The 26,385-nt window shown below is 47.0% G+C and overlaps 1 protein-coding gene across 4 annotated transcripts in view; it reads right to left on the bottom strand.

Annotated features, from left to right (window-relative positions):
- SLC24A3 (solute carrier family 24 member 3) overlaps positions 1-26,385 on the bottom strand; it is a 422,543-nt gene that overhangs the window by 36,278 nt on the left and 359,880 nt on the right. For all 4 annotated transcript variants that reach the window (XM_061126457.1, XM_061126454.1, XM_061126456.1 and 1 more), the window contains 2 exons: positions 10,312-10,386; positions 446-471 (listed from right to left, as the gene is read on the bottom strand). In XM_061126457.1, the coding sequence (XP_060982440.1) occupies positions 446-471; positions 10,312-10,386 (101 nt within the window). The remainder of the gene's footprint in view (positions 1-445; positions 472-10,311; positions 10,387-26,385) is intronic.

The following is a 26,385-nucleotide window of genomic DNA, read 5'->3' as shown; positions in this document are numbered from 1 at the left end:
AAGTTTATCTTGAATGTTAGGCAGAATTTTAATAGGTTAAAGGTCATGGAAGTGCCTCCACCTCTGGCTCCTGTGATATATATGGTATTCGAAATATGGCAACGTGGTCTGAACAACTGGAAAAGGCTCATCAAATCTTGTCCATGGCCTTGCCCATGGCTGACTACAGAAAAGCACAGTTAAATCACACCGTCTAATCTGGATGAAAGATGGCGGGATAATAGGGTCTCCAAAGGAAGCACCCTAGCCCAGCCCAAGGGAAACGGCATCTACTCCGTTAAAGCTTGTTTGTTTGTTGAGATGGACACAGGGTTCCCAAGAAGTGCTAGCCGTTCCCAGCTGCCCTGACATTTTCCTTTCTTTCCTAAACCCTGATTCTGGTTTTTAAGATACTATCTCCGCAAACATAGCAAGGGGAACTTGGAAGGGGAAGAGAGGTACTTACCAGGAAACTTGTTCATCATAAATGAACTGTGAGAAAGAAGACAAAAAAAAGAGAAGATTAGACACACACATACATGCACACACATGCCTTATCACTGCACATTATTTGCCCTCGTGGCTGGTTGGTGGGAACCAGGGCTGGGGCTGGTTTGGAGTCTGAAGCGTCTGTGGGCACTCCCCTCTGTGCTGGCTGAGTCTCTGGTCAGTCAGTGGAGGGAGGTCTGCTGGCAGACTTGGGTGGGCCTGGTTCGGAGGACAGAGCATCAGCCCATTTTCTGTCCGAGGATGGAGTGAGAGGGAAGCCAAACCTTGTAGAATTTTGGATCTGGAAGGCAATTCAGAGCTTGGTGGGGAATCCAAACAGCCACTTATGGGCCGCCTGGAAGCTGTCTGCATGTCTCTGTGCCTTGTACAGCACCTTCAAGCTCTTATGTAAGCACCTGGGTGTCTAGGGACTCAATATTTTCCAATCAGTCAACCTACTCTTTCATTTCCTCAAAAGAACTTATTTTCAAGGAAAATTTTGCATCACAACTGGAAGTGGAGAATCCACACCATGTGTAGAGAGAGAATAAAAATGCACACAGTGACAACAGTGAAGATCCTGGCTGGACGCTGTGAGTTGCCCACGTCCTGGGTCCCGGGCCTGCCGTATGTGAAGGGAGCTTAGCAGGGTCAGAAGCAGTGGAGAACACACAGGGCCACACAGAAAACCTCCGTCATCAGTTAGGACCCAAAGGAAATACACAACAAGACTGAATTTATTTAAGCCCTGGTCCATATAGTAATAGCATCTAAAATTGCTTCTCATTTTGGGGGGAAAAGTGGTATAATCTTGGCTCATTGATTTATACAGGGAACGGGGCTACAGAGAACATGCATAGTTTCCCTGCGATTGCTCACTTAGCTGGAGAGTGGGTCCTAGAACCCAACCCTGGCTCTTAATTTCGTGTTCCTTCCAAGGTACCCTATTTGCCCAGATTGAAACCAAATGAATATGCTCTGTTTCATTCCAGCAGGAAGCTCTTTCTTTGCCTACACTCAGGACATGACTGATTCGGGCTCGAGCATCTCTGAGTGGCCTTCCGACGGGCGGGGGCCCACTGGAGTCTCTGAGGCAGAAGCAGCCATACAGAGGGTGATCACGGCACTGAGATGGTTAACTTGGCTAACAACTGGTATCATTCAGTCGCTGGTGATGATAACCACCACCAGTTGTGGTGACAACAGACACAGACAACCTCAAAGCCCAGCAGGTACAGCTCAAAGGCACATGAGAGGACCTTCCTCCAATTGCCCCGAAGGAGTAGAGAGAAGGATGAGGAGAAAGTGGCCACCTTTCTTGGTAACTCACTGTTCCCAAAAAGACACTGAAAAAGACATTGATTCCATCAGGTTTTGTCCTTTTGTCATATGTCATTATTGCATCCAACAGGCTGGTGTTTGGATGAAGATGTCAAGCCAGGATGGGAAAAAAGAAAAAAAGAAGTCAAGGAAATTGCCCTATGACCCAGGCTGGATGGTACGGAATCCATTCCAGTCGCTTTTATGTAATCATTAGCTTTCAAAAAATCCAATAAATCATGGAATGGAACCAATGATTGAAGTTGGAAAATGTTTTCTATTAATTGAAGTTAATTCAGTATCAGTCTTGGGCAACAGGATAGAGCAATCAATTCGTAGCTACTTAAAAGAGCACAAGATACTGGAGAAGAGTTGATTAGATGACCAATTTAATGTGTGTCTCTGGGGAGGGCAGCCGACACTCCATAATATGAAAGCAGCTCTAAGGAAGCCTTATTTTGTGACATATGACCGATGGGGGTAGGGCTGTATATGTTTTTAGCTATTATCTTAATGATCATAGCAGTCAGAAAAACCGGAATGGGCTTACTATCTTAAAGATCATAGCAGTGAAAAAAACCAGAATGGGCTTAACTGGGCAAAGGATTCCAAAGTGAGAGCAGAATTTACAGGTAACACAATGTCAGAGAAATAGTGGGGTGCCCCATCCCTGGATGCAAATGGTGTGGAGGGAGAGAGAGGCAGAAACTTCCAGACCGCGGAGGTAATGGTGCTGCTCCCTGACACTCAGAGCCCCAAGGACTAAGCCACCCTGTGGCCCACTTGAGAACAAGGTCTGGGTTTGATCCCCCTTCCTCAAGAGGACTAGGTGGAAACATCAGGGGCCTCCAAAAAGGACAATACAATGGCTATAAGGGGCTAGCAATCAGGCCTTTGAGAGCATCTGAATGGAAAGAGGCTTGTTTGTGGAGAGGAAGTCCTGCCTGCGGAGTCTGGCGGTGCCTGGAGGCGGCGGGTTGACTGATGGTCGCCCACACAGGACATCTGCCCTGTTCACGGAAAGGTCCTTCCAGGCAGCACATCTCCAGAGCATCCCGAGGGAGCATGGGGCCAGCCTGTCTCAAAACTTCCGATGCCAAGCACAGTGTTTCTCACTGGGTGCTGCTGATGGCTGGAAGGAGTGGATTTCTTATTCCTTAGAGATTTTATTTCATTTAATTCTTCTAAGACAAGTGTTGCATATCCCTCTGTATTTTCATGTCCTCTGTGAGTAAAAGAAGTCAAAACGACTTCCCCCACCCCCGCAGGCGGGGAGACCAGGGAAGAAGAAAACCTGAACTCACTCTCCTCTCCTGAAATGAGAAACGCGCGCCAAGTTCCAGCCGGCTCCCACTAGGTGGCGATCACGGTCCAGCCCCGCGCCTGGCCATGCGGCCCCGGAGGGGAGGGTGTGATGGAGGACCATTCCCTTTCTGGGCTCCAGGACATCTTCTGGGCAGAGGGCAAGCGCCTCTGGACAGACAGCTTCCTGCGGGCGCCTGCGGCCAGCCCACCTCGGTCACGGGGCGGGGTCACGTTCGGGAGGCAGCTCCTTGCTGGGGCTCTGGGATGCTGACGGGCAGGTCCCTCATTTACACTCACATGCGATCACTGGCCCTACTAGTGTGCGGATGGAGCTGACCTGGAGCTGACCTGCCCTTTTTTCCGGATGTTGCAGCAGAGCCTTCAGCAAGCAGTGACAATTTATTTTCTTGGGCTCCAAAATCACTGCCAACGGTGACTGCAGCCATGAAATTAAAAGACTTACTCTTTGGAAGAAAAGCTGTGACCAACCTAGATAGCTTATTGAAAAGCAGAGACATCACTTTGCTGACAAAGGTCCGTATGGTCCAAGCTATAGTTTTGCTAGTAATCACGTAGGGATGTGAGAGTTGGACAGTAAGGAAGGCTGAGTGCTGAAGAACTGAAGCTTTCAAATTGTGTTGCTGAGGAAGACTCTTGACAGTCCCTTTGGACTGCACGGAGATCAAATCAGTCAACTCTAAAGGAAATCAACTGAATATTCATTGGAAGGACTGAGTCTGAAGTTGAAGCTCCAATACTTAGGTCACCTGATGCGAAGAGCCAGCTGATTGGAAAAGACCCTGATGTTGGAGAAGATTGAAAGTCAAAGGAGACGGGAGTAGCAGAAGATGAGATGGTTAGACAGCAACAGTGACTCAATGGACATGAATCTGAGCAAGCTCCAGGAGATAGTGAAAAACAGGCTGGTGTGCTGCAGTCCATGGAATCACATAGAATCCAACATGACTTAGCGACTGGACAACAACCCCTTGGGGAAGCAGCTTTCTGTTCTCTGCTGGTTGTCTGAAGCCAGGCCCGTGATAGCCCCTGTGACACGTGTGGCCCCAGATTTGCTGCACAGCTGGTCCTGCCCTCTGACCCACACGTGGTTCCTCCAGATCGACCTCAGGCTGCGCCCTAGGCTTTCCAGGTGTTCCGCAAACCAGCTAATGGGAATTCACAGGAGTGAATCTGAAAAAAATACTCTTTCTCCAGGCCTCTGGGAAATAGAGGGGCTACCATGGAAACCAGCTTTTCAGTGTTGGCATCTGGTCTAGAATTCTTCCCAGAGACAGGCTTCCATCAGACAGGCGACTCCCTGGATGACCGAGCATCCCAGAGACTCGAGATGGGACACCAGGGAATGGACCGCCAGGGGTTGCAGGCCAGCGGGCCGGAGAGAGAGGCTGGGCTGGCCCCACTCTGTGCGGTGGCCTCGGGTTGGCTGGTTATAGGCGGTAATCATGGCCGGGTGGCTGCCTTGCTGAAGCTGAGACCTTGTAGCTGGAATCGTAATCACTGGCACCATCAGAATTTTAAGCAGTGACAGTAAAAGGAGAAAATCAACACCATCATTCTCTTTCAAGAGCCTGAAACCTTGAACATCCTCCCTGCTGAGAAGGGAAACTGCTCCCTGCAGACTCTCCCTCCATGGCATACAGGTGCCCTCAGGAGATGTGCAGTCTTGGAGGCCTGCCTTCCCAGGCTCTGGGGCTGCAGGTGTGGGTGGGTGGCTTAGCTGAGGCCACGGCGACTTCCCTCTAAGAGGAGTCAGATGGAAAATACTGGAAAACAGCCACGAGGCATGGGTATGGTTCCCAATTGAAGGGTAAACAGGAATTCCCACATTAGGATCTTCAGCAGGCTGACCTGACAGTGTGGAGGCTGAGGGAGGGTGGCAAGGAGAGCTGGTGTAAAGGCAGGGCTTGAGCAGAGCCTGGGCAGGGATTAGGGGAACAGGGGGCTCTTGGGTCTGTTTGAGGAAATTGGACCTCCTCTTACATCCTTCCCTGTGAGAATCTTCTGACTGCCACAGCCATTCCTGCTTTGCCAGGCCCTGAGGTGGAACTGTGAGCACGAGGGTCTCAGGGTCTCCAAACTGGAGCGAGAGGAAGCGGCCCAGTGGGGACAGGCCACAGAGGCCAGGGGCCGGAGGACGGTCATCCCCGTGGGTGTCCGGTGTTCCTCCTCTCATGGAAGGGAGAGAGATGATTTCTGTATCACTGAAGATGAGTCGTCTTAATGAAAGACTCCTGGGAGAGGGAGGCTGATATTCAGTCTCTGGGTAAACAGGTTTTTCGGGTGCTTCTGTAGAGGTAGATGCATGTTAAGTGCAGTAAAATCAGACTGTATGAGGCAGGTTTTGTTGGATGAAAAACCCGAATTCTTTGCTGGGCTGATATAGTTGTGCATCTTCTTCTCTTGCTCTGGGAGACCTGAGTAGAGGGCAGCTACCTCACCTCGGGGAAATCCTTGGATTTCTAGAGCCTTGGTGTTACCATCTGTAAAATGGGACTCCTATCACAGCAACTCGAGAGATCATGAGTATTGAACTAGGGAACCTTCATCTTCAGGCCCAGTGCTGTACTCAGTCCTGTGAAGTATGGAGCCTGTGCTTGTTGAAAGGGTGAGAATGTGGGGCTACTTCCCATGGAAGGGTTTGCTCTCTACATCCATGCTATCCAGATGATAGGCGCTAGCCACACGTGGCCACATGCACTGAAATTAATGAAATAAGGTTCGGTTCCATAGTTTCACTAGCTGGCTCTCAAAAGCTCAATGGCTCAATGGGAAAAGAATTTGAAAAAGGATACATGTATATGTATAACTGAGTCACCTTGCTGTACATCTGAAACTGATACAACATTGTAAATCAGCTATACTCCAGAATAAAATAAAAATTAAAAAAAAGGAGCTCAAAGGCTTACATGCCTGGTGGCTACCATATGGGACAGTGCCCTCCAGGCTGTCTTTGATGGTTGGTTCAGCTGACCTGTCTCTCTGTGCCCCCATGGAATCTCCTTCAGAGTTGGGGGCTGCATTGAGTGAGGGGGGAGTGTTACCTTAGATAGGCTCTTTCTGCTGTCCCAGCACTTAGATTGCCCCTGGGGCCCCCAAACTGCCAATGGCCCATCTGGCCCTTCTCCAGGAGGGCAGCACTCCCCAGGCTGGATTTGGGAACCCCGATAAGTTATCTGGAGCCTGTCTCATGGGGCTCTCCATGTTCCCCGGCTACCCCCACCCTGGCCAAGCTTCCCTTCTCCTGATGCTCAAAATCCCTGATCTTGAAGCAGAGATGAAGGGTAAAAATAAAGCATTCCTTTTAGGGCAGCTGTTAGATTGATGATGAAATGAATCATTTGCATTTATGTAAATTACATGATTATGTAAATTACAGTAACATTTCAATAAAGGAAACTATCTGGCCTGCTGGAATTTGGAGAAAGCAGACAAGGAGGCCAGAACTCCCACAGTCAGTTGGGGGTGGGTCCTTGGTGTGAGAGAGAGGCAGCCAGAGGGTCTGTGAGGGTCTGTGGACTATCCTTCAGGTAGATGGGCATGTCATCAGGCATGGGACAGCACCTGGGACTCTCTCAGGACCTAGACAGTGACATTTCTCTTGCAGAGAGAGACCCAAGTCATGGGGCGAGCCTCCTGGGCCACGTCCGGCTTCTCCAGGGCTGGTGCGTCACTGTAGAGTGTCCCCGGGACTAAAGGGGGAACACCTGATGGGGCAGGAGAAGGGCACTGACTCACACTGTATGCTTTAGAGGAGAGCAGGCTTAAAAATCAGCAACGTACAAATGAGCTAGAAAATAGCAGAGAGCAAAGGTTAGGTGCATCCCAGATAACAAATTGAGTCCCTTGTCTCTAAGCTAACTGTTTGAAGCTCTGCTGGCTTCAGAACATCCCTGCTGTGTTTTTGCTTTTGGGCCCGGCCTCTGCATCAGCCTCCAGGCCAGCTGTCTCTCAGACTAGGTCGGAGCACCCTATCAGCTCTCCCTGGCCTGGGGGCCCCAAGTCTCCCAGAGAAATCGACTTTCCCAGTGCTTCAGACCCCCAGCCCTCACGGACTGTCCTCAGGGCTGCTCTGCCCGAGCAAGTGTGTTTAGAAGCAGCATCTGGTCCTTCTTCGTTGGGACTTGCCCTCCAGGTGAATGAGCTCTTCACTGTGGCACCTCGGAGGCCCATCTTCTGAACATTTCAGAACCGTAAAAAGGGGAGAGAGTAAAAAAAAAATACCCAAACAGTTTAATTATTTGGCTGGTTGGTAATTCTTTCTGGGTAGGAGGAGAGCTTCTAAGTAGAGGACTTTTCAGTGCCCATTGCAGGGTCCAATGGAAAAGCTTTGTGTTATGCAAGGAAAACCTGCCCCCCTAAAAGTGACGATGTTACCATGACACTAGGGGAAACACAGAAGGAGAAGATTAGGAAACCTGACAAAAAGATCCAGCGTGTGGAGCAGCAGCCTGGGGCTGGCGCATAGAAGGGGTCTGGGGACACTGAGAAACCTCCTTACCTAAGTGCTGCTCTTTGGGTACTAGATTGTTTTGCTCCTCATAAAGTCTCATGTGAAAAGGTCTCCAACAACAAACAGCTGTCAGAAATCCAGACCACCAAGCTGCCAAGATGCCTCCCTTTTGCGGCTCTCCAAGTGTATTGGAGATGACACCTGCCCCACAGCAGGTGAACGTCTGAGGAAAGAGTATCCGACTGTCTTTGAGATTGAGTTTCTGCAAGTGCAGTGGGCGCTGCTGGCATCAGAATCACGACGGAAGATCCTGGTTATACTGAAGTTTCCTGGGTCCAACCCCAGGCCCTACTGGATTAAAAACCTCGGGGTTTCATGTTTCCGGGAGGCACGCGGGGCATGTCAGTGCTGCTGAATTTGAAGAGACACCATTAAAATCAAAAGAACCAGGACCAAACCCCCAGGACTCAGATGTTCTCTTTTGCATAATTCCTAACAGTGGAGAAATGTAATTTTTCTCAAGATCATAAAAATCTAGGCTCGACATCAGCTCGGTAAATACCCAGTCCAGTCTCTAAGTCACAGCACAGAATCACTTGCTGTTGACTGTCGCCGTCGGAGGGAACACAGAGCCGCTGGCTCCCCATGCCCAGCTGGCTCAGCTCTGATTCATCCACAGTAGGTGACTGCTTTGCTCAAAGACCCTGCTCACGTGAGCGTCACCCGCAGCCCAAGGAAGCAAAAGTGCCTCGCTTCTTCACACGTCATTAGCGACGATATATTTGTTCTGTCTCAAACATGTCCAGATACACTTAACAGAAGACAGGTTATTTCACACACAGTTCCAGGAGGCGTCTGTGTGAAAACAGACTGAAGCTGATGTCTGCACGTCTGCTGACAGGCATGGACATCACAGAGCCCTTGCTCCTGGGATGGGGCTGGGTCTTGGACTTCGCTGTTCTGTCTCATTACCTTGTCTCTAGTGGGAGTGGGTGGGCATCTCTCTAGAATTCAACAAAGTGGAGAACTGCTTTCATTACCGCCCGCCCCCCCCAATACATCTCTTGAAAAAAATGACTTTCACAAATCATCCTAAAATCCCTTGACAGCAGAAGAGCTGAGCACATGTGATCTATATCAGGTGGGACATTGCAGGGCAGAGCTCCTGCAAAGCATGTATCAGCAGTCTGGTCTGGGTGAACGGAGGCCTCCAGATCCGGGCTGATTGAGCCTTTTCCACAGGTATAAGAACACAGAGCTCATGGCTGCCCTCAAGTCTGCTGACCGGGCATTCTACAGATGGAGTGTGTGTTCATCCCAACACGGGCGTCTGAGCCCTGCTCCTCCCTGGGGCTGGTCTCCACTCTCCTGATCATCTGTCACCCTTGGAATGTCTGGGCTGTAGTTGTAAATCCAAGATCTTTGCTGTAGGATTTGCTACTGACTGAAGTACCCACCTGATTCCTTGGGCAAAGTCTTGTATTAAATGTCACTTTTGACTTATTTGCTTGTGTGTATGTGTTGGTCACTAGTCGTGTCCAACTCTGTGACCCCATAGACTGTAGCCCACCAGTCTCCTCTGTTCGTGGAATTCTCCAGGCAAGAACACTGGAGTGGGTTGCCATTCCCCTCTCGAGGGGATCTTCCCGACCCAAGGATTGAACCCCGGTCTCCTGCATTGCAGGCAGCTTCTTTACCGTCTTAGCCACCAGGGAAGCCCTTATTTGCATAGCGATTTACAATGAAATACTATACAGGTAAATTCTTTGTAAACAGGTAAGTAAATCCTTGAGTGGATCTATTCCTGCCCAGTAGGTGCGAAAACTAAGACCTGGAGAGACTGACTCCTCTAAGGTCATGAGAGCGAGTAAGGGAAGGGCCAGGAGTCAGATCTCCCACCCTCATCGTTGTTCTTTCTGCTTTGCCACCCTTCTATTTCTGGATGGCTCAGCCTGGGTTTGTCCCCGCAGGAGACCCAGAGCCACTGCTCATTTAAACAAAGGACTGCCATTTGCAGGTGTTCTTTGTAGAGACGGCATTTGCACGACTCTGAGGACTGCTGGAGGTGCAGGGTAGGGGGTGGCTGGCAGTGATGCTACTTGTTACATTAATCTGCAATGAGCTCTGTCAGTTTGGGCCAGAGATGCAAAGAGCCTCAAGTAAGATGGGCTACAGGGGGCACGCTGCGGAGATCTTTACAAAATGAAAATCCATAGGACAATGAAGGCAATGCGTATGGTGGGAGTTGGGGGAAGATCCGTTTAATATCCTTCCCAGGCTGGGTGGCTAGGATGCGAGTGGGGGACTGAATACAGGAGGAGGTCCAGCCTTGGGGAAATCATTCTAAGTGCAGAGACACTTGGCCCTGGACATGAAGGTGTCTAGTAGAGACACCCACCACTAAGGACACAGTGTGGGGTGTCCCCATGAAGGCGGTAATGGCCATGGAGAGTGTGGGACAGGCAGGAAGAGGGAGGAGGGTCTGCACCCAGGGACACTGAAGGGAGTTACAGCGGAGCCCGTGAGGAAAGTGAGAGCAAAGGGTCATGAGAATCCCAGGAAAGCAGCAGGGGATGCTCATGGAGCCAGGTGGGCAGAGCCACCTCCTGTTCTGAGCACCAGAACCATCAGGCTGGGTTCTGGGTGACCAAAGCAGCTGCCTCTATGCACCTGGAGGAGTCCCGAGTTGCCCCGAGCTGAGAAGGGTGATCGGGAGAGGAGAGGCGAGGTGCTCGGCACACACTTACCACGATGAGCGCGACCACGGACAGCGTGTAGTAAATGGAGTCCCTCAGCAGGCACCAGGAGGAGAGAGCCACGACCTGGGGGGAAGGGGCGGCAGGTGAGAAACAGGACACGGGCCGCGCGAGGGACACAGCCTGGCTCTGGCGGTGCAGCCACTGACGACCCAGACACACAACTCAGCACTTCTCTCTCTGCCCTAGACCCAGTCCCTCTGCCAGTCGACAGGGACTCACTGAAGGTCTTCAGGCATAGTAGTCTGGTCTCTGAAAATTGGGTGCCAAGATGCGTTTGAACCTGCCAGGACTTCATTATGGGGAGATGCCCAGGAGAGGACAGGGAGGGAGCTGGGGAAGGCGGAGGGCTGCCCAGCTGTTACTCCGATCTGGCCCCCAAAGGAGAGGCAAGGCTGGGTTAGACGGACTATCTGAGGAAGGTTCTGCAAAACCAGGTTGAAGTCTCCCAGGAATACGCCAGCCTCGGTATCCCTGAGGCCAAGGAGAGGGGAGGAGCCTCCTGACTTGCTGTCCCTGCCAGCACTCTGCCCAGAGCTGGGCATGCCCTTCAGAAGGCCCCCAGCCTCTTCTCTCATCTCTATGATATGCCTGGCCTTGTTGGCACTTGACCTGTGGCTTAATCAGAATTTTTAAAAGGTTGATTTGCCTCTTGATGTGAAGAAAATGCTATCTTAGAGGTGGTGGCTCTGCTGAGACCAGTGGACACTTCGCCGGAGGCTAAGCAGCCTTGGCCTCCTGTGTGTGTGTGGACTTCCTGCAGGAGAAGGAGACCCTTGGTGCCAAAGGAGGGGAGGGGACAGGCAGGGCATCGTGGGAGGAGGGGCCTTGTTCTGGAGAAGAGTCCTCTCCCCTGGGTAAGTCCTTCAAAGTCTTTTGTGGAGGGAAACCTGGTATTTTTCCCTCTGGTTTGCAAAGTAGGTCCATTTTTGCAGGCTCTTCCCAAAAGGAGCCTGGGAGAGTCGCAGGTCGGAGGTGCCTCCTGGGCCGTCATTCTCCCTCCCTCCCACCTCCCTAGGAAAGTGTCAGCCACCCCACGGCCACAGGACTCATCTAGCTGCCTTTGCCCTTGCCTCATAAGGGGGAAAGGACACAGCAAATGCCACTCTGAGCTGCGACAAGAACAGGGACCAGAGACAACTGGAAAAGGGATTCCAGGGACGCCACCTTTGGTGTCTCTTCCCTCCTGGATGACTGGGTCCAATTGTAAAGAAAAGATCAGGGCAAAGGCAAACCAGAGAGAGTATTCTGGATTCAAATAGCATGAAAGATATGACTTAAATAGAACTAAAAATGAATAACGAGGCCAGCCTCTTTCTGTGAACACACTCTTCCACCACTGTAGGGACACTGAGTATTTTCTGTGCTAATTTTGCCTTCCTTGGTTTGGTATTTGCAGATGCAAGTTCCAGATGAAGGGCTTGTCAAGAAAAGGACTTCTGCCACAAGGATCACTTTAGAACAAAGAGTCCTCTCCAGCCTTTTATCATCTCTCCTTGGACTGTTTACTCTTAGAGCCTGTGGCCACCACTCACCATCTATGGAAGAGGACAAACTGGGCTAGATTATTCATGTTCCATCAGGTCATAAAAGGTGGTGAATATTTTAAAATTTATTATAATTAAGCAAATGGACTTAAAACACATGGCAAACATCAACTCTGAATTTTCTTAAAAATCACTTGGATTTTTAGTTAAAGATAGGTGGACTGAACATCCCAGTACCACTGCTCTTTCTTATTATACCATAACAGGGTTACAGCAAAGGGATTTTTTTTAAAAAACAAGACATAAACCTGGGAGAGAAAGAGACTAGAAGAATTGATCAGAGTAAGAAAATTTTGGAGGCTGGAAAGCAGAACCATTGAACAATCAAAGTCTTTCAGCTGGCAATGGACCAAGTTCTAGAAATGGTGGTAAAGGTGGCCTGAAAACGGGGTGACTGCAAGACTGTTGAAGAATTTAATCCCACCTAAGACTATTACAACAGTGTTAATCAACTATCCTTCAATATAAAATAAAAAAATTTTTTAAAGAATTTAACCACAAACTTCTTCCCTCACTTCAAATAGACCAGTGACTGTACATTCCCCACCTTATCTGAGACAGGAGACCTGGCATTTACAGAAGAGAAATTTCAGAAACGGAGGAGAGGAAATGATTGAATAAATAATTAAAGAAAAGTTCTCAGAAGTTAAGGACTTCCATTTTTCTAACACAATGGACAAAAAGATGCATGTCATTGTGAATATTCTGAATACTGGAACCATAAAAGAGTCCTAGAAGTCACTGGAGAGAGAAAAACAGGATCATATACAAAGAATAATATTTTATTTCTCAGCCAGAGAGCTGAAAGCTAGAAGACAATGGAGGAGTGACTTTGAAATTAGAAAGGAAAATGATTTCAACCTGGAATTCTACACCTGACCAAATTGTTCATTAAGTGTGACAGGAGAATAAAAATAAAAGCTTAATTATCTCAAAAAATTTACTTCCTACGTATCCTTTTCCAAAAAGCTACTAGAAGATTGCTCCACTAAAATCAGGGAGTAAAACACTTGTTATATAGAATGTTGGCAAAATAAATCCTTACATCAAAAAACAAAAATTTATTGTAATAAGAAAAGATCTCCAGAATGGTGGTGAAAGAAGATTCTAGAGAGATGGTAAGAGGAGATTCTAAAAGAAACTTCTGCAGCTGGTCAGAAGACACAGAAGAAATGACGCCAGGAGGACAAAATCGATGAAATATAATTCCAAACCCACAGAAAGGAGACTGGAGAGCTCTGGGGACAGAGCATTGAAATCTAAGCAAACAACAACAAAAAAGACAATCATAAACCATGGGGAAAACACAGAGTTGTGCAGGAAGGGAAGATGAATCATTACCTAGTTATTGGCTGAGCTATAAACAGTGGTCACACAGTCATAATAAATGCAGTGTAGACTGCTGTCTAAGTAAATGGTGTCTAAGTGTTTGGTGAGGATGGAGGGCTGGGCATTCGGGGTGAGCAGGGCTGAAAAAGACCTTAACCCTCCTCCTCCACACTGTAAAGCCTTGGAGAATACTTGGAACTGAAAGGTCAAGTCACTGCTTTAGAAGCACATGATCTGGAGACATGGAGTGAGTATCAGGAACAACCAAACCAGTGGAAAGTAGTTGCCTCTGAAGGGTGGCAGGTTGGCGCTGGTGGGATAGGAGGGTGGCTGTCTTTCATAATAAGCTGCCTGGAACTGGTTGCCTCTTAAGCTTTGTGTGTGTATAACTTTAATGAAAATAAAGACTAAATTAAAAATGAGAAAGTGTAATGCAAGTTATCCATTTATATTTACTGACCTAAGAAATACACATCACACTAGGTCTAAATGTCAGATTTGCCTGGATACTGATCTACTGTATCTCTTTATAAATAGAGTACTTTTTAATGTATAGACCATCTCCACGTTTCAGCTCTAGATTCAAAGCCTACAATTACCAAAACCAATCTTATTTATTAAATTAAAAAGATGAAAAATAGTTGATTTACAATGTTTCAGGTATACAGTAAAGTGATTCAGTTATATATATATATATATATATATAATATATATTCTTTTCCATATTCTTTTTCATTAGAGGTTATTACAAGATATTAAATATAGTTCCCTGTGCTACAAGTAGGTCTTTGTTACCTGTTTCATACAATTAGTGTGTCTATGTTAATCGCAAATTCTTGATTTATCCCTCTCCCACCCCCTTTCCCCTTTGATAACCATAGGTTTGTTTTCTATGTCTGTGAGTCTATTTTGGCAAAACCAATTTTTTTCTATAGAAGCAATGAACGGGAGGACAAGAAAGGAGTCATACCAGAGAAGAGTAAGTCTCCACACTCTCGAAGGTATTAAAGCATCCTTGATTCTGCAGCATCTACAGTGAAAGCTGTGACCACTACTCACCACAATAAAAAGAGTTACCTGACACTTCCTGCAAACAAGAGGACCCGGAAGGGTTACTTCATTCAGTCCTACAGTATCCAACAAGGTGGGCACTGTCACCCTCACTGGCTGGCAGTGTGGGCATGGCCAAGCTGAAGTCTTGAACACAGTGGTGCAACTAGCAGTGGGATGAGGACTGGGATCTGAACCCGGAAGCTTGGATCTCATGGTCCTGACCCCACACACTGTGCTACTCTGCGTAAACAGAGGCAGGGTGAAAGCAGACACCCATCTGTGACATCCCCCGTGGAGGTCTTCTTTTCTCCATGACCAAATGCAGGGGCATTTGGCAAGAGACGAGAAAGCAGTGACCACAGCTTCCCAGGTGGCTCAGATGGTAAAGAATCTGCCCACAGTCTCCGGGTCAGGAATATCCCCTAGAGGAAGAAGTGGCTACCCACTCCAGTGTTCTTGCCTGGAGAATTCCATGGACAGAGGAGCCTGGTGGGTTACAGTCCATCCATGGACAGAGGAGCCTGGTGGGTTACAGTCCGTCCATGGACAGAGGAGCCTGGTGGGTTACAGTCCATCCATGGACAGAGGAGCCTGGTGGGTTACAGTCCATAGGGGTGCAAAGAGTTGGGCACGAATGAGTGACTAAAACACTTCCACGCACTCACAGCTCAATATAAAAATACACTGCTTTAAAGAGAGCCCAGGCAAGAAATCAAGGCAGAAGGAGTGACCACAGAGACTGCAGACAGGGATATGGACATGCTGTGGACATATTCCAGGAGGGAAAGAGAAAACTCAGAAACTATTCCATTTAGGTGGTTATTGTTTTCCTTCTTTTTTTTTAAACACCAATACAGCTCACTCTTTGGTGATGGAAGTGTTCGCTTTTCCACAGACATGGATACACTGATGTTTGGGTACAAGCCACTCTCTCTGCTTCTCGGTGGAGGGGCTTTTATCTCTAGACAGAGGCCAGCAACCATCTGACTTAGGCCCTGAATGCACCCGTGGGCACAGAGGGATCTGTCAGCACCCTTGCGTCAACATGGGAGGCTCTTTGGCATCTGCTGGCAGACAGCATCTTCCAGAGCACTCTGTAGAGTGAACACGGGTCCCCAGAGAGAGTCAGCAGTGAGTGACGCTGCCCTTGACCTCATTAATCAATAATACAGACGGCAAGGACTGTAAGAGGTCACCACTGGCAGACTCCTCTGTAAATTAAAGCCAGAGGCTCTGTTCGTCCCCTTTCACTCTAGGAATCCCTCCCAGCTGGAATTGCATCTTGATATTTCTCTTCTATTTCTGGAGTGCATTTCGCACTTCTTTTATTGAATATGCAGCTTCAGTTTCCTTTTTATAATTTCATTTAATTTCAGAGTGGCAAGAGGCAAAAAGAAAAAAACAACAAAAACAAAAAACAACCCACACTTCTAAAACAGAGGAAAACACCTCCTCCTGTATTCAAATGCTGAGTGATCATTTGGAATTCTGACTCCTTCTAGGGAGTTAAAATTAATTGTTTATGATAGAACTATATATTTTCTGTGTATGGATTTGTATTGTAAATCTATACATATATACAGATATATATGGTGATGCATGCACATCATACACGTGGATAGATGGCATATATAATACAATTTAATATTTTTTCCTTGATGGAGAATGGGATTTGACATCGTGGACACATTTTAAAAGGAATGAATACCCTCAACTCATGAACACTTTGCCTTTTTAAAAACCCATTTAAGCAGGCAGAACACCATAATAGTTACATGACATAAACATAAAACTGCCATCATTTCAGAGAAATGTTGTTATTTCACACAAATTTCATGGAAAAGGGATTTGAAAATCATAACATGAGTCTTGTTCCAAGATTTTGAGTTGACACAGTTCCCACAGCCAATTCTTATCTCAGGCAAGACAGCCGTGAGATCTGGAGAAAGGTTGGGGCTTTAGGGGGTCCCTCACATGGTCTGAGGGCATCCAATGGTGTTGGGGGTCAGAGCTGGTGAGGGACAGGTCTTGACACTACTGTCTGTTCATTATTCAAGTACCCATTCAAAATGCTTCAATCCTGGGAAAAGTCACCGAACTACAAATGACTCCTGCTTTCTGGAAATTTTTTTACTGAGAATGGACAGTCAGAGTCAAGCCATATAAGAAGACAATAATAAATTTCTGCAAAATACAATGAATGTCCTCTTATTAATCTTTGCAAACAGGAACCGAAAATGAACTCATATTTTAAATTTTACATTTTTCCTAAGAAAACCCATTCTGAGTTCTAGTTTCATGTAAGGAAAACAAATGACAAATGAAGAAGCTGCTCCTGGAGATATATTTAAATAAAGAGGAGGCCATGTGGGGACCATGCAGGCACACAGCAATCTCCTGAAAGCTCTGCATTGACCGAACCGAACAACCACCAGGGATACTCTAATGATCCGAAGTGCCCAGGATGCAGGAGCACCTTCCCAGTCGTTTAGAACATCAGGTGCAGGTGTTCTCATGTCGGCTGTAAATGCTGCCTTCTAGGCCTTCAAAACTTGGTAGCTCAGGGTATTCTCGCATACATCAGAATTCTCAGGGAGATGGCGCCACCTTAAGGAAGGACTGTGCGGGCTCATGCTCCTGGGACCAGGCGTGGGGCCTGTGCTCACTGCCAGGCATTGTCATGCCAGCACTAGGGGCTATAAGAGTTTGCCTATAAAAGTAGGGCATTTAGGGTAATTTCAAGTCATCAGATGTATTTGCTTGGATTCACCCAGAATCAGAGCCCAGGGCAAGATCTGAGTGCATATACTTCATTTGGGAAGTGATTCTATGAAACACTGTTGGGGAAAGCGAGGCAGATAATGAAAAGATAGAGATACAGCAGCAGATGACTGGGGAGAAATCCTGGTGGGGCACTCTCTTGGGGGCAGGTGCTATCCTGGTGGGGCGTGATCCTGATGGGGTGCTCTGAGGGACCCTGGAGAACATGCCTCTTCCTTGTCTCCTCCAAGGGGAGAGGGAGGTGGGGTATTTATCCACTTACTTCCACCAGTCACTGCTTGAAGGCTGCTACCAGAATGTTGATTCCCTGGCCAAGAAGAGCCCTCAGAGAGAAGAATGCAGGCTCTGGCATGGGGAAGTCAGGCCAGTGGGAACTCAAAACGTGTGGATGAGGGGTCATGGGAAGGGACACCTGCAGTATCTGCTTTAACCCTAACCATGGATTTACACAATGATCCGATAATCTGAGTAGGCATTCATACACACACACACTTTTGTAAGCTCAAAAATACAACCCATTGTCTATACACATCACACCTTTTTTATCCATTCATCTACCAGTCGACATTTAGGTTGCTTCCATGTCCTGGCTATTGTAAATACTGTTGCAGTGAACATAGGGGTGCACATGTCTTTTCAAATTATAGTTTTCTCTAGATATATACCCAGGAGTGAAGTATCACATGATATTGCTTATATGTGGAATCTAAAAATGTAACACAAATGAACTGACTTATAAGGCTGACATAGATCCACAGACATGAAAAACAGATTTGTGGTGACCAAAGGGGGAAGGGGAGGGAGGGACAAATTAGGATTTTGGGATTAACAGATACATTAATATATATAAAATAGATAACCAACAAGGACCTACTGTATAGCACAGGGGACTAAGGTCAATATTTTGTAACAACCTACAAGGGAAAAAAAAATTCTGGAAAAGAATAAATAGGTCCATAGACACCACCGCAGTGAGAAGCCTGTGCACCAAAGCTAAGAGAAAGCCCTTGCAGCAACGAAGACCCAGCACAGCCAAAAATAAATAAATAGCATAATTTTTAGAAAAGATGCTGGGAAACCACCCTTTTGTACAGTGTAGAACCAGGCCAGAAAATTCCTGCTCCCTTCCAAGTTTTCCTAGTTGATCTATTGAAAAGATGGTATAAAGAATTCTAAAGCACAGAGAATTTATTTATTTTTAAATTTATATCATTTGGGCTAGGAGCCAGATACACATCAGAGGCAAGTATTTCCTCATTTTATCAATTATGAAGCCTAAAAGGACAATGTCTGGCTTGAGTGATCATTTTACTCTCTTGATCTGTAACGCATCCTCATGGGAATGGGGTCTCCAAAGTGCAGTGGGGCTTTTCTGCATTTGAAGTGCTGATGGAAAAGGAAGTTAATACATATCATGTGAGTTCAGAAATAAGACAGCTAAGATCATGTATGGGCTTCCCTGGTGGCTCAGATGGTAAAGCGTCTGCCTACAATGTGGGAGACCTGGGTTCGATTCCTGCATTGGGAAGACTCCCTGGAGAAGGGGAAGCTACCCACTCCAGTATTCTGGCCTGGAGAATTCCACGAACTGTATAGCCCATGGGGTTGCAAAGAGTCGGACATGACTGAGCAACTCTCACTTCACTTCAAGACCATGTATTTGAGTTGAAGCTTCTGGAAGTAAGAGCCTGGCTATAGCATACAATTGCATTATTAGCCATTAGTGTTTCCATTACCACATGATGCTTTTCATGCTGTCAGAAACCAGTAGTGGAAGCACGGTGGGGAAGATGTCCCATTTCCCTCTGGTCTCTCTGAAAATTAAAATGCTGAAGGCAAGGGGGATGGAAAAAGAGGAGGGCCGGCTCTTTTCCAGTCCACAGGCTTGGGTATGGACTTGGAAGGGTCTGTTTCACACCTGGAAAGGGCCATGTTTCTCTGGCTTCATTAAGTTACAGGGGAGAGGAAATGTGTACAGAGTACTTCAAAGCGAAGATGTCTACCCCCTGCTTGACATGAAATGGGACTTGCATCATATCAGGAACTACCTTGACTTGTGACATCTCCAAAGGGAAGGTGGGTGGCCACCCCCCTGTGGGAGCTCCAGGTTGGAAAGGAAGCACTTGCCCCTCTAGGTGTGGAAGCAGGGTCACACTCTGATCTTGGGGGCATGCAGTGACATTTTTGTACTAACAAATACTGGCTGCTAGTCTGTGTGGCTCATGCGGCCCCAGTCGATCTGTCAGGCAACGTATTTTAAGTAATTTCTGTGACTCACGGTGGAGAGAACAGGCGATGCCCATGAATCAATCCTGCAGCCACAGCAGACTGAACCCAAGAACTATTCTTTAATGGATGCTTGGCAGATCGTTTCCCCTGCATTAAAGATCTGAGGATTAAAATACTTTAACACCAGAACATACCCAGCCTTGATTTGCATTTAGCAGTGAAGCAGAGGCTGTGGCAGCCAGTCACACCTGCCAGCCGACAAAGCCCCTTCCCCAAAGAGCTGGCAACTTTTACCCAAAATCGAGGGGAGAAGTATCTGTGTTAATTCCACTTTGTGGATGACCATGTAAAGGGGGAGAACTTAGTGCCTTATCGGTTCAGAGGCTCAGATGTGGAATCAAAGTGCAGCGTGGAAGGTGCAACAGTAAAGATGTGGTACTTATCTGGTTTGAAGAAAGTTGAGACACTGGGAGGGAAGGGCGTGCAGGTCTCACCCCTTCACCTGTACTTCCTCTGCATCTCCTACTCTGCCCACCCCCTGGCCTGCAGGCCTGAGCATAGTCTCCCAGCCTCATCTTCCACATGTGGTGAGGGAACAGGGGCCTGTGCTCCTCCAACCTTCAATTCTCCACCTGGAAAGATCATTTTTACCTGCATCAGTCCCTCAGCAGCATGGTAAGGACCCACACAAAAACCTCGGAGACGCTAAGATTTTGGGGTGAGAGGAAGGTTGTGCGTGGAGGCACTAGGAACAGAGTGGCTTTACCTGGAGTACCCTGTCTCATCCTCAGGAAAGAAAACGCCCCTCTGAAGATTTGGGGCCTTCAGGGACCCAATAGTAAGTGTTTCCCGGGAGGTCATGGCCTGAGATGCAGCCCCTTCCTTAATAGCCTATGTTTAAAAATTGGTTCTTATGAACCAGATACTACATACAGCACTTCATCTGCCTTTTCCTTTCCAATCATTTACTCTTCCCATTTTACAGATGAGTCAACTGAGGTTACATAACCTGCCCAAGATTCACAGTTTGAAAGTGACTGAGCCATATTTTGACCAGGTCTGAATTCAAGAGCCCAGATGGTCACCCCTTTGCCAGGGTTACTCAACTTAGCTGATCATAAGAGTGATCTGAATCTGACAATGGATTCCCAAGTCCATGTCAGACTTTTTCTTTTTCTTTTTTTTTTTTTGCACTACACAGCTTGGGGGATGTTAGTTCTCCAACCAGGGATAGAACCCAGGCCCTAGCAATGGGGACCCTAACCACTGGACCACCAGGAAAGTCCCCCTTTTTTTTGCACCCCAGACCTTTCGAATCAGAGCTGCACACTGGAATCTCTTGGAAGCTTTAGGAAACACTGATGCCTAGGTTCCACCTCCAGAGATGCTGAATTAGTGGATTTAGGCTCTGACTGGGCCGTTAGGATTTCTCAAAGCTTCCCAGGATTTCTCAAAGCTTCCTAACATCTGGCAGGGGTTGAGACCACTGGCCCAGCCTGCAACCACCTGTTAGTCTGAGGGATGTCCAGATAAACAGAAATGAGAAACTACCAACCATCCCCTGTCCCCCACAATGCAGAAGGAAACCCTGCTGGTATGTATGAGATTTTGAGAAATAACAACAGATTATACGTATTTCTTATGACCATTTCAGAGCCCACATACTAGCAGTGTTGCCATCCACCACTCTGCTTATAAAGTATTTCTGTTTTAACATCTCTTATAGATTTATAATAAAAATTTGCTTTGAGAGTCATATCAGCATAAAACCAGAAGTGTGCAATTGTTGGATTTCACTTTTAGCTGGAGAGACTCAAAGGTGAGGGCTGGAATCCTCGTAAGGTTTGTTCAGTGGTGTGGCTGGTGGCTGATGCTGGCTGTCAGCTGGGGCTATGGGCCTAAGCTACAAACAGCCTCCTCTGTGTCCTGTGTGTCAAGACTTTGTTCCTTTTTATCACTGATCATTATTCCCTTTGCTTATCCGTTTACCTGCTGAGGGGTGTTTGGGATGTTTTGAGGCCTGGTGACCAAAGCTGTTCTGACCACTTTGGCATGTCTTTTGATCCAGATGAGGATCTGGGAGCGCTGATAGGGTCATCACTTCCGGCATTCTGAAAGAGCTGACGTGGAAGCTGATGAGAGGGCTGGCCCTATGTTATCTGCAACCACACTGCAAAGTCCTTTATTTCCTCCTCAGAGGGACAAGGGTCTCCCCAGCAGAATTCTGGTGCAGCCCGGCAGCCAGAATCTGTCAAAGCAACACTCACATTCTCCCTTGTCCTATGAACGACACGACTCTAGATCCCAGGAGTCAGAGGGCACAAGCCAACCAAAGCAAAAGTGGTCTACAGAGACTTCCCTGGTGGTCCAGTGACTGAGACTCAGTGCTCCCAATGCAGGGGGCCTGGGTTTGACCCCTGGTCAGGGAACTAGATCCTGCATGCTGCAACAAAGATCCCATTTGCCACAACTAAGACCCAGTGCAGCCAAATAAATAAATAAATGTTAAATTAAAAAACAGTGGTCTATGAAAACCAAAGCCAGTCAGCACTGCTGCACTGAAGAAGGTGAGTCAGGCATGCTTGATAATGAGCATTTCAAAGAGATAAGCAGCCTCCTTTTGCAGCATATAAATTCTACCCCTGTGGAGAAAACAACTCAACAGGCATCTCTTTCGACTGGCAATGTCTCAGCACTTAAGGCCTGGCCACGAGTGTAAAAGATAACCGCTGACAGGGGACCTCCAAAGGAAATGGAAAGCTCACGGAGCATTTGTTCCTCTTCTAAACACATGAACTATTTCATGGCAGATAGAGAAAGGGGTAGGAGGGAGTATTGGCTAACTTCCTCAAAAACGAAGAGCAGCAGCAGTGGCCTTTTATTGAATATTTACATGTGCCAGGCATCAAATGAATGAGTTTTCTCTACAGGCTTTAGTTCATTTCATTCCTGCACAGGGTGGATGCTAGGGGCTTTACTATGTGCCTCTCAGATTCATATTTTTTGAAGCCCTAACTCCCAGGACCTCAGGACCTGGGGCCTTTAAAGAGGTGATTCAGTTAAAAAAAGAGGTAACGATAACCCTGTATGCGAGACAGCAAAAGAGACACAGATGTATTGAACAGTCTTTTGGACTCTGTGGGAGAGGGCGAGGGTGGGATGATATGGGAGAACGGCATTGAAACATGTAAAATATCATATGTGAAATGAATCGCCAGTCCAGATTTGATGCATGAGACAGGGTGCTCGGGGCTGGTGCAATGGGATGACCCAGAGGGATGGGATGGGGAGGGAGCTGGGAGGGGCGTTCAGGATGGGGAATACTTGTACACTCATGGCGGATTCAAGTCAATGTATGGCAAAACCAATACAATATTATAACGTAAAATAAATAAATTAATTTTAAAAAATTAAGAAAAAAGAGGTTCCTAGGGTGGGCTCTAAGCCACATTGACTAGAGTCTTATAAGAAGAGGAAGTGAAAGTCGCTTAGTTGTGTCCGACTCTTTTCGACCCTATGAACTTTAGCTCACCAGGTTCCTCTGTCCATGGGATTCTCCAGGCAAGAAAACTGGAGTGGGTTGCCATTTCCTTCTCCAGGGGATCTTCCCAACCCGACCCAGGGATCGAACTCCCGGGTCTCCTGCATTGCAGGCAGATTCTTTACTGTCTGAGCCACCTGGAAGTGGTATCATCTGGACCCAAATTTTATAGAGGGAGGAGGACCACGTGAAGACACAGGAGGAAAACAGCCACCAGCCGAGGAGAGAGACCTCAGAACAGACAAATCCTGCCAACACCTGCATCTCAGACTTCTGGTTTCCAGAAGTGTAAGGACATACATTTCTGTTGTCTAAGCCCCCTACTGAGTGATGCTCTGTCCAGACAGCCCCAGCTGACTCATGCAGGGCTACGTAATGTTGTCTCCATTTTACAGATGTGAAAAACTGAGGATCACGGTCACCTTCTAAGCTTGTGTACCCAGTAGTGGAGCTGGCTGACTGTTTCCAAAGCCCAGGCTTGCAAGCATTATAGAAAAGACTGTTTTGCCTCAAGTGAAAAAATAAAAAGGAAGAGGGGTCCCTACCTTGTGGAGCTTACAACTCTCCGTGAAGACAAACTCCTGTGTGGCAGGCAGAGAATCAGAAGGAGTCATAGGAGATTTGTTGACAGAAACAAGGGACTGGAGCAACACAAAGAAGGGGCCCTGAGCCAAGGAATGTCGGTGCCTCCAGAAGCCAAACAAGATGATGAATCAGATTCTCTTCTGTAGCTTCCAGAACAAACACAGCCCTACTGATGCTCTAGCTTTAGACTTCTGACCTCCAGAACTCTCAGAAAATCAGCTTGTGCTGTTTGAAGCCATAAGTTTGTGGAACTTTGTGACAGTGTTGGTAGGAAATGAGTACACATGTCCTAGTGTGAATCTCAATGACAACCTCGATGCGCCAGGTGCCCAGAGGGGCTGAAACTCAACCAATTCCACACCCAGCAAGGTTCAAATCAGAGTGTGGTTCAAATTATTTTCCTGACATTAGGAAACATTCTGCTTTCCTAAGGTCAGTGGCACCCCACAGCCCTACATCCAAGGTGGTGCCTGCGGAGTGGGTGTCTAATGAACCTGTCTCATCCTCCATCTCTCCCAACAATCCTGGGCAGAGGTCGTGGTCAGTCCTATTTACAGAAAGGCAAACAGAGGCTAGAACAGCAGAGGGACTTTCCGAGGTCCACAGCTGGAGGTGGCAGGCTCAGGTCCTTATTTGCCAGAGTCTGAACCCCACACTGCTTGCATTTTTTTACACTCTGTTTTTGGGGTAATATACATAAGACTTACCATCTTCACCATTTTTAAGCGTACAGTTCAGTGGCATTAGTGAGTAATGTGGTCATTAGTAGGATGCTAGTATTGTCATTTGAAGGCTACAAACAATAATTTTGAAACACGGGGCACATTCTTTGGAAATGGCACTTAAAATGATTACTTAGTGTTTGGCTCCACTTAGGTAAATCAAATCTTTAACACTTTGAATCCTAGTTATTAAACAAATGAATGGAATTAGTGAATTTTGTAAGTGAATAGACTCTTTATCAATTTAAAGTTATTGAAATGGTAAAAAAAAAATGTTGTTGTGCAACCCTCACCACCATCCATCTTCAGAACTTTTTTCATCTTTGCAAACTCAATCTCTGGATCCATTAAACACTAACTCCTCATTCGCTCCCCCAGCTCCTGACAACCACCTTTCCACCTTCTCTGTGTGAATCTGACCACTCTGGGTACTTGAGATAAGTGGGATCATACAAGGTCTATCCCTTTGTGTCTGGCTTATTTCACTGAGCACAAAGTCCTCCAGGTTCAGCCATGCTCACGCTTTTAACTCTTGCATGACTTCCTGTAGATGCACAGAGAAGCCTCAGCATGGCTGAGGGTGGGGGCTGTGTGGGTCATCTCAGCACCCACAGCCTAGATTTACAGAAACCTGGGACATATTTCTTGTCCTCAAGAATGTTGTACCACTGAATTCTGAGACTACAGTGTGGTCACACAGTCCCTGCATTGCCCACAGAGAGGCTTACTAATTATAACAGAATGAAAGATAATTGTAAAATCCTTCTTTAAGCCCATAATTTCAACCTACCCTCCCTCTCCACAAATCCCTCTAACGTGAAAGTACACAACATGAGGTTTCTACCACATTTATTTCTTCGGCTCTTCCTGATTGTCAAGATGGGGCAGAAGAAGAGGCAAGAGGCCTTAGGACTCTATAAAATTGAAAATGTAATTTATAAAGAGAAGAGTTGCTGTATCTTGGCTTATTCTAAACATTCCTGCTGTGAATCTTTCCATTTGGTTACTTTATTCTTCAGCTACAGAATTTCTGTTTGGTTCTTTTTAATAGTTTATCTCTCTTTGTTGATATTCTCCTTTGTTCATACCTTTTACTGGATTTCATCTAGCTATCTGTTTCCTCTCTCAGTCCACTGAGCATCTTCATGATAGTTATTTGGAATCTTCCATCAGACAGCCCATAGGTCTCCCTTTCTTTAGGGTCATGTTCTGGAGATTTATTTTAGTTTTATGATTTGACCATGTTTCCATGTTTCTTTGTATGCCTTTTAATCTTCTGTTGAGATTTGGGCATCTGAAGAAAATAGACACTTTTCTCAGGCTTTACAGATTGTTCTCATACAGGGGAAAATCGTGTCCAATCAGCCTAGTTAGAGAGTTTATAGATTTCTCAAACCTTTCCTGAGGTCACGTCTTCTCTAGGCTCCTATGTGTAATAATTTCCCGGCTGAGGAAATGCGCCGTTTCTACTCACGAGCGCCCGTCTGTGTCTGTTTGTGATACTGCTGTCTCAGGGCGCCGGCTCTGGCGAGTCAAGGCGGGGTTCCCCTTCCTTCTCAGTGGCCCCCACGCGCCCAAGGTTGCTACTGCTTTTCCTGCTAGTGGTCAGAGTCAGGCGGGACAGGAACTGACCCCCCGGGCAGCACGCTAAGAAGCCAGAACGCTGGACATGCGTCCCATCTTTCTCTTCCCTCCAGAGGGAGAGGCAGCCTCCTGATGAGGTTGCCCTCTGCTGGGAGGGCACGGGGCGTGGCAGGTAAGCCGATGGACTTTCCCACCCGCCCAGGGCACCTCTTTTGGCACTGCGCTCACCTAGGGTGCTGTGATCTCTCAACTGGTTTTTTGAAGTTCTCACACAGGCAATGTATGGTTCATACACCTGGTCCATATTACTGTTGTCAAATCGGTGTCCCCGTGGGGCAAGGAGTGCCTGGGGCTTCTATTCCAGCAACTTGCTACTGTTATTCTGATGGTCTCTCTCTACTCATCAGTGATATGAACATGTTTGCAGCTATTTCCTGAAGGTATCTGTTCAACTTGGCAGCTGATGAAAATTTCCTTTAAAGTTACTTCATATTTGCTTCCACCTGTGTGAATCCACGTCTCCTTATGAAATCCTGTCACTTATCATTACCCAGTGTTTATACTTGTTCAGAGAATGTGACAGTAAAATACCTCACAAATCACTCAACTGAACATTCTTCCCACTTGAAGGTACCCTGGGGTTCCATTCACTGCTAACTTCGTGGAACAATTAAAATAATATGGGCCAGGAATG

The sequence above is a fragment of the Dama dama genome, chromosome 23 (genome assembly GCF_033118175.1).
Source record: "Dama dama isolate Ldn47 chromosome 23, ASM3311817v1, whole genome shotgun sequence".
NCBI lineage: Eukaryota > Metazoa > Chordata > Mammalia > Artiodactyla > Cervidae > Dama > Dama dama.
Note: the sequence above shows the minus strand (reverse complement) of the source record. Positions and strands in the feature narration are given on the sequence as shown.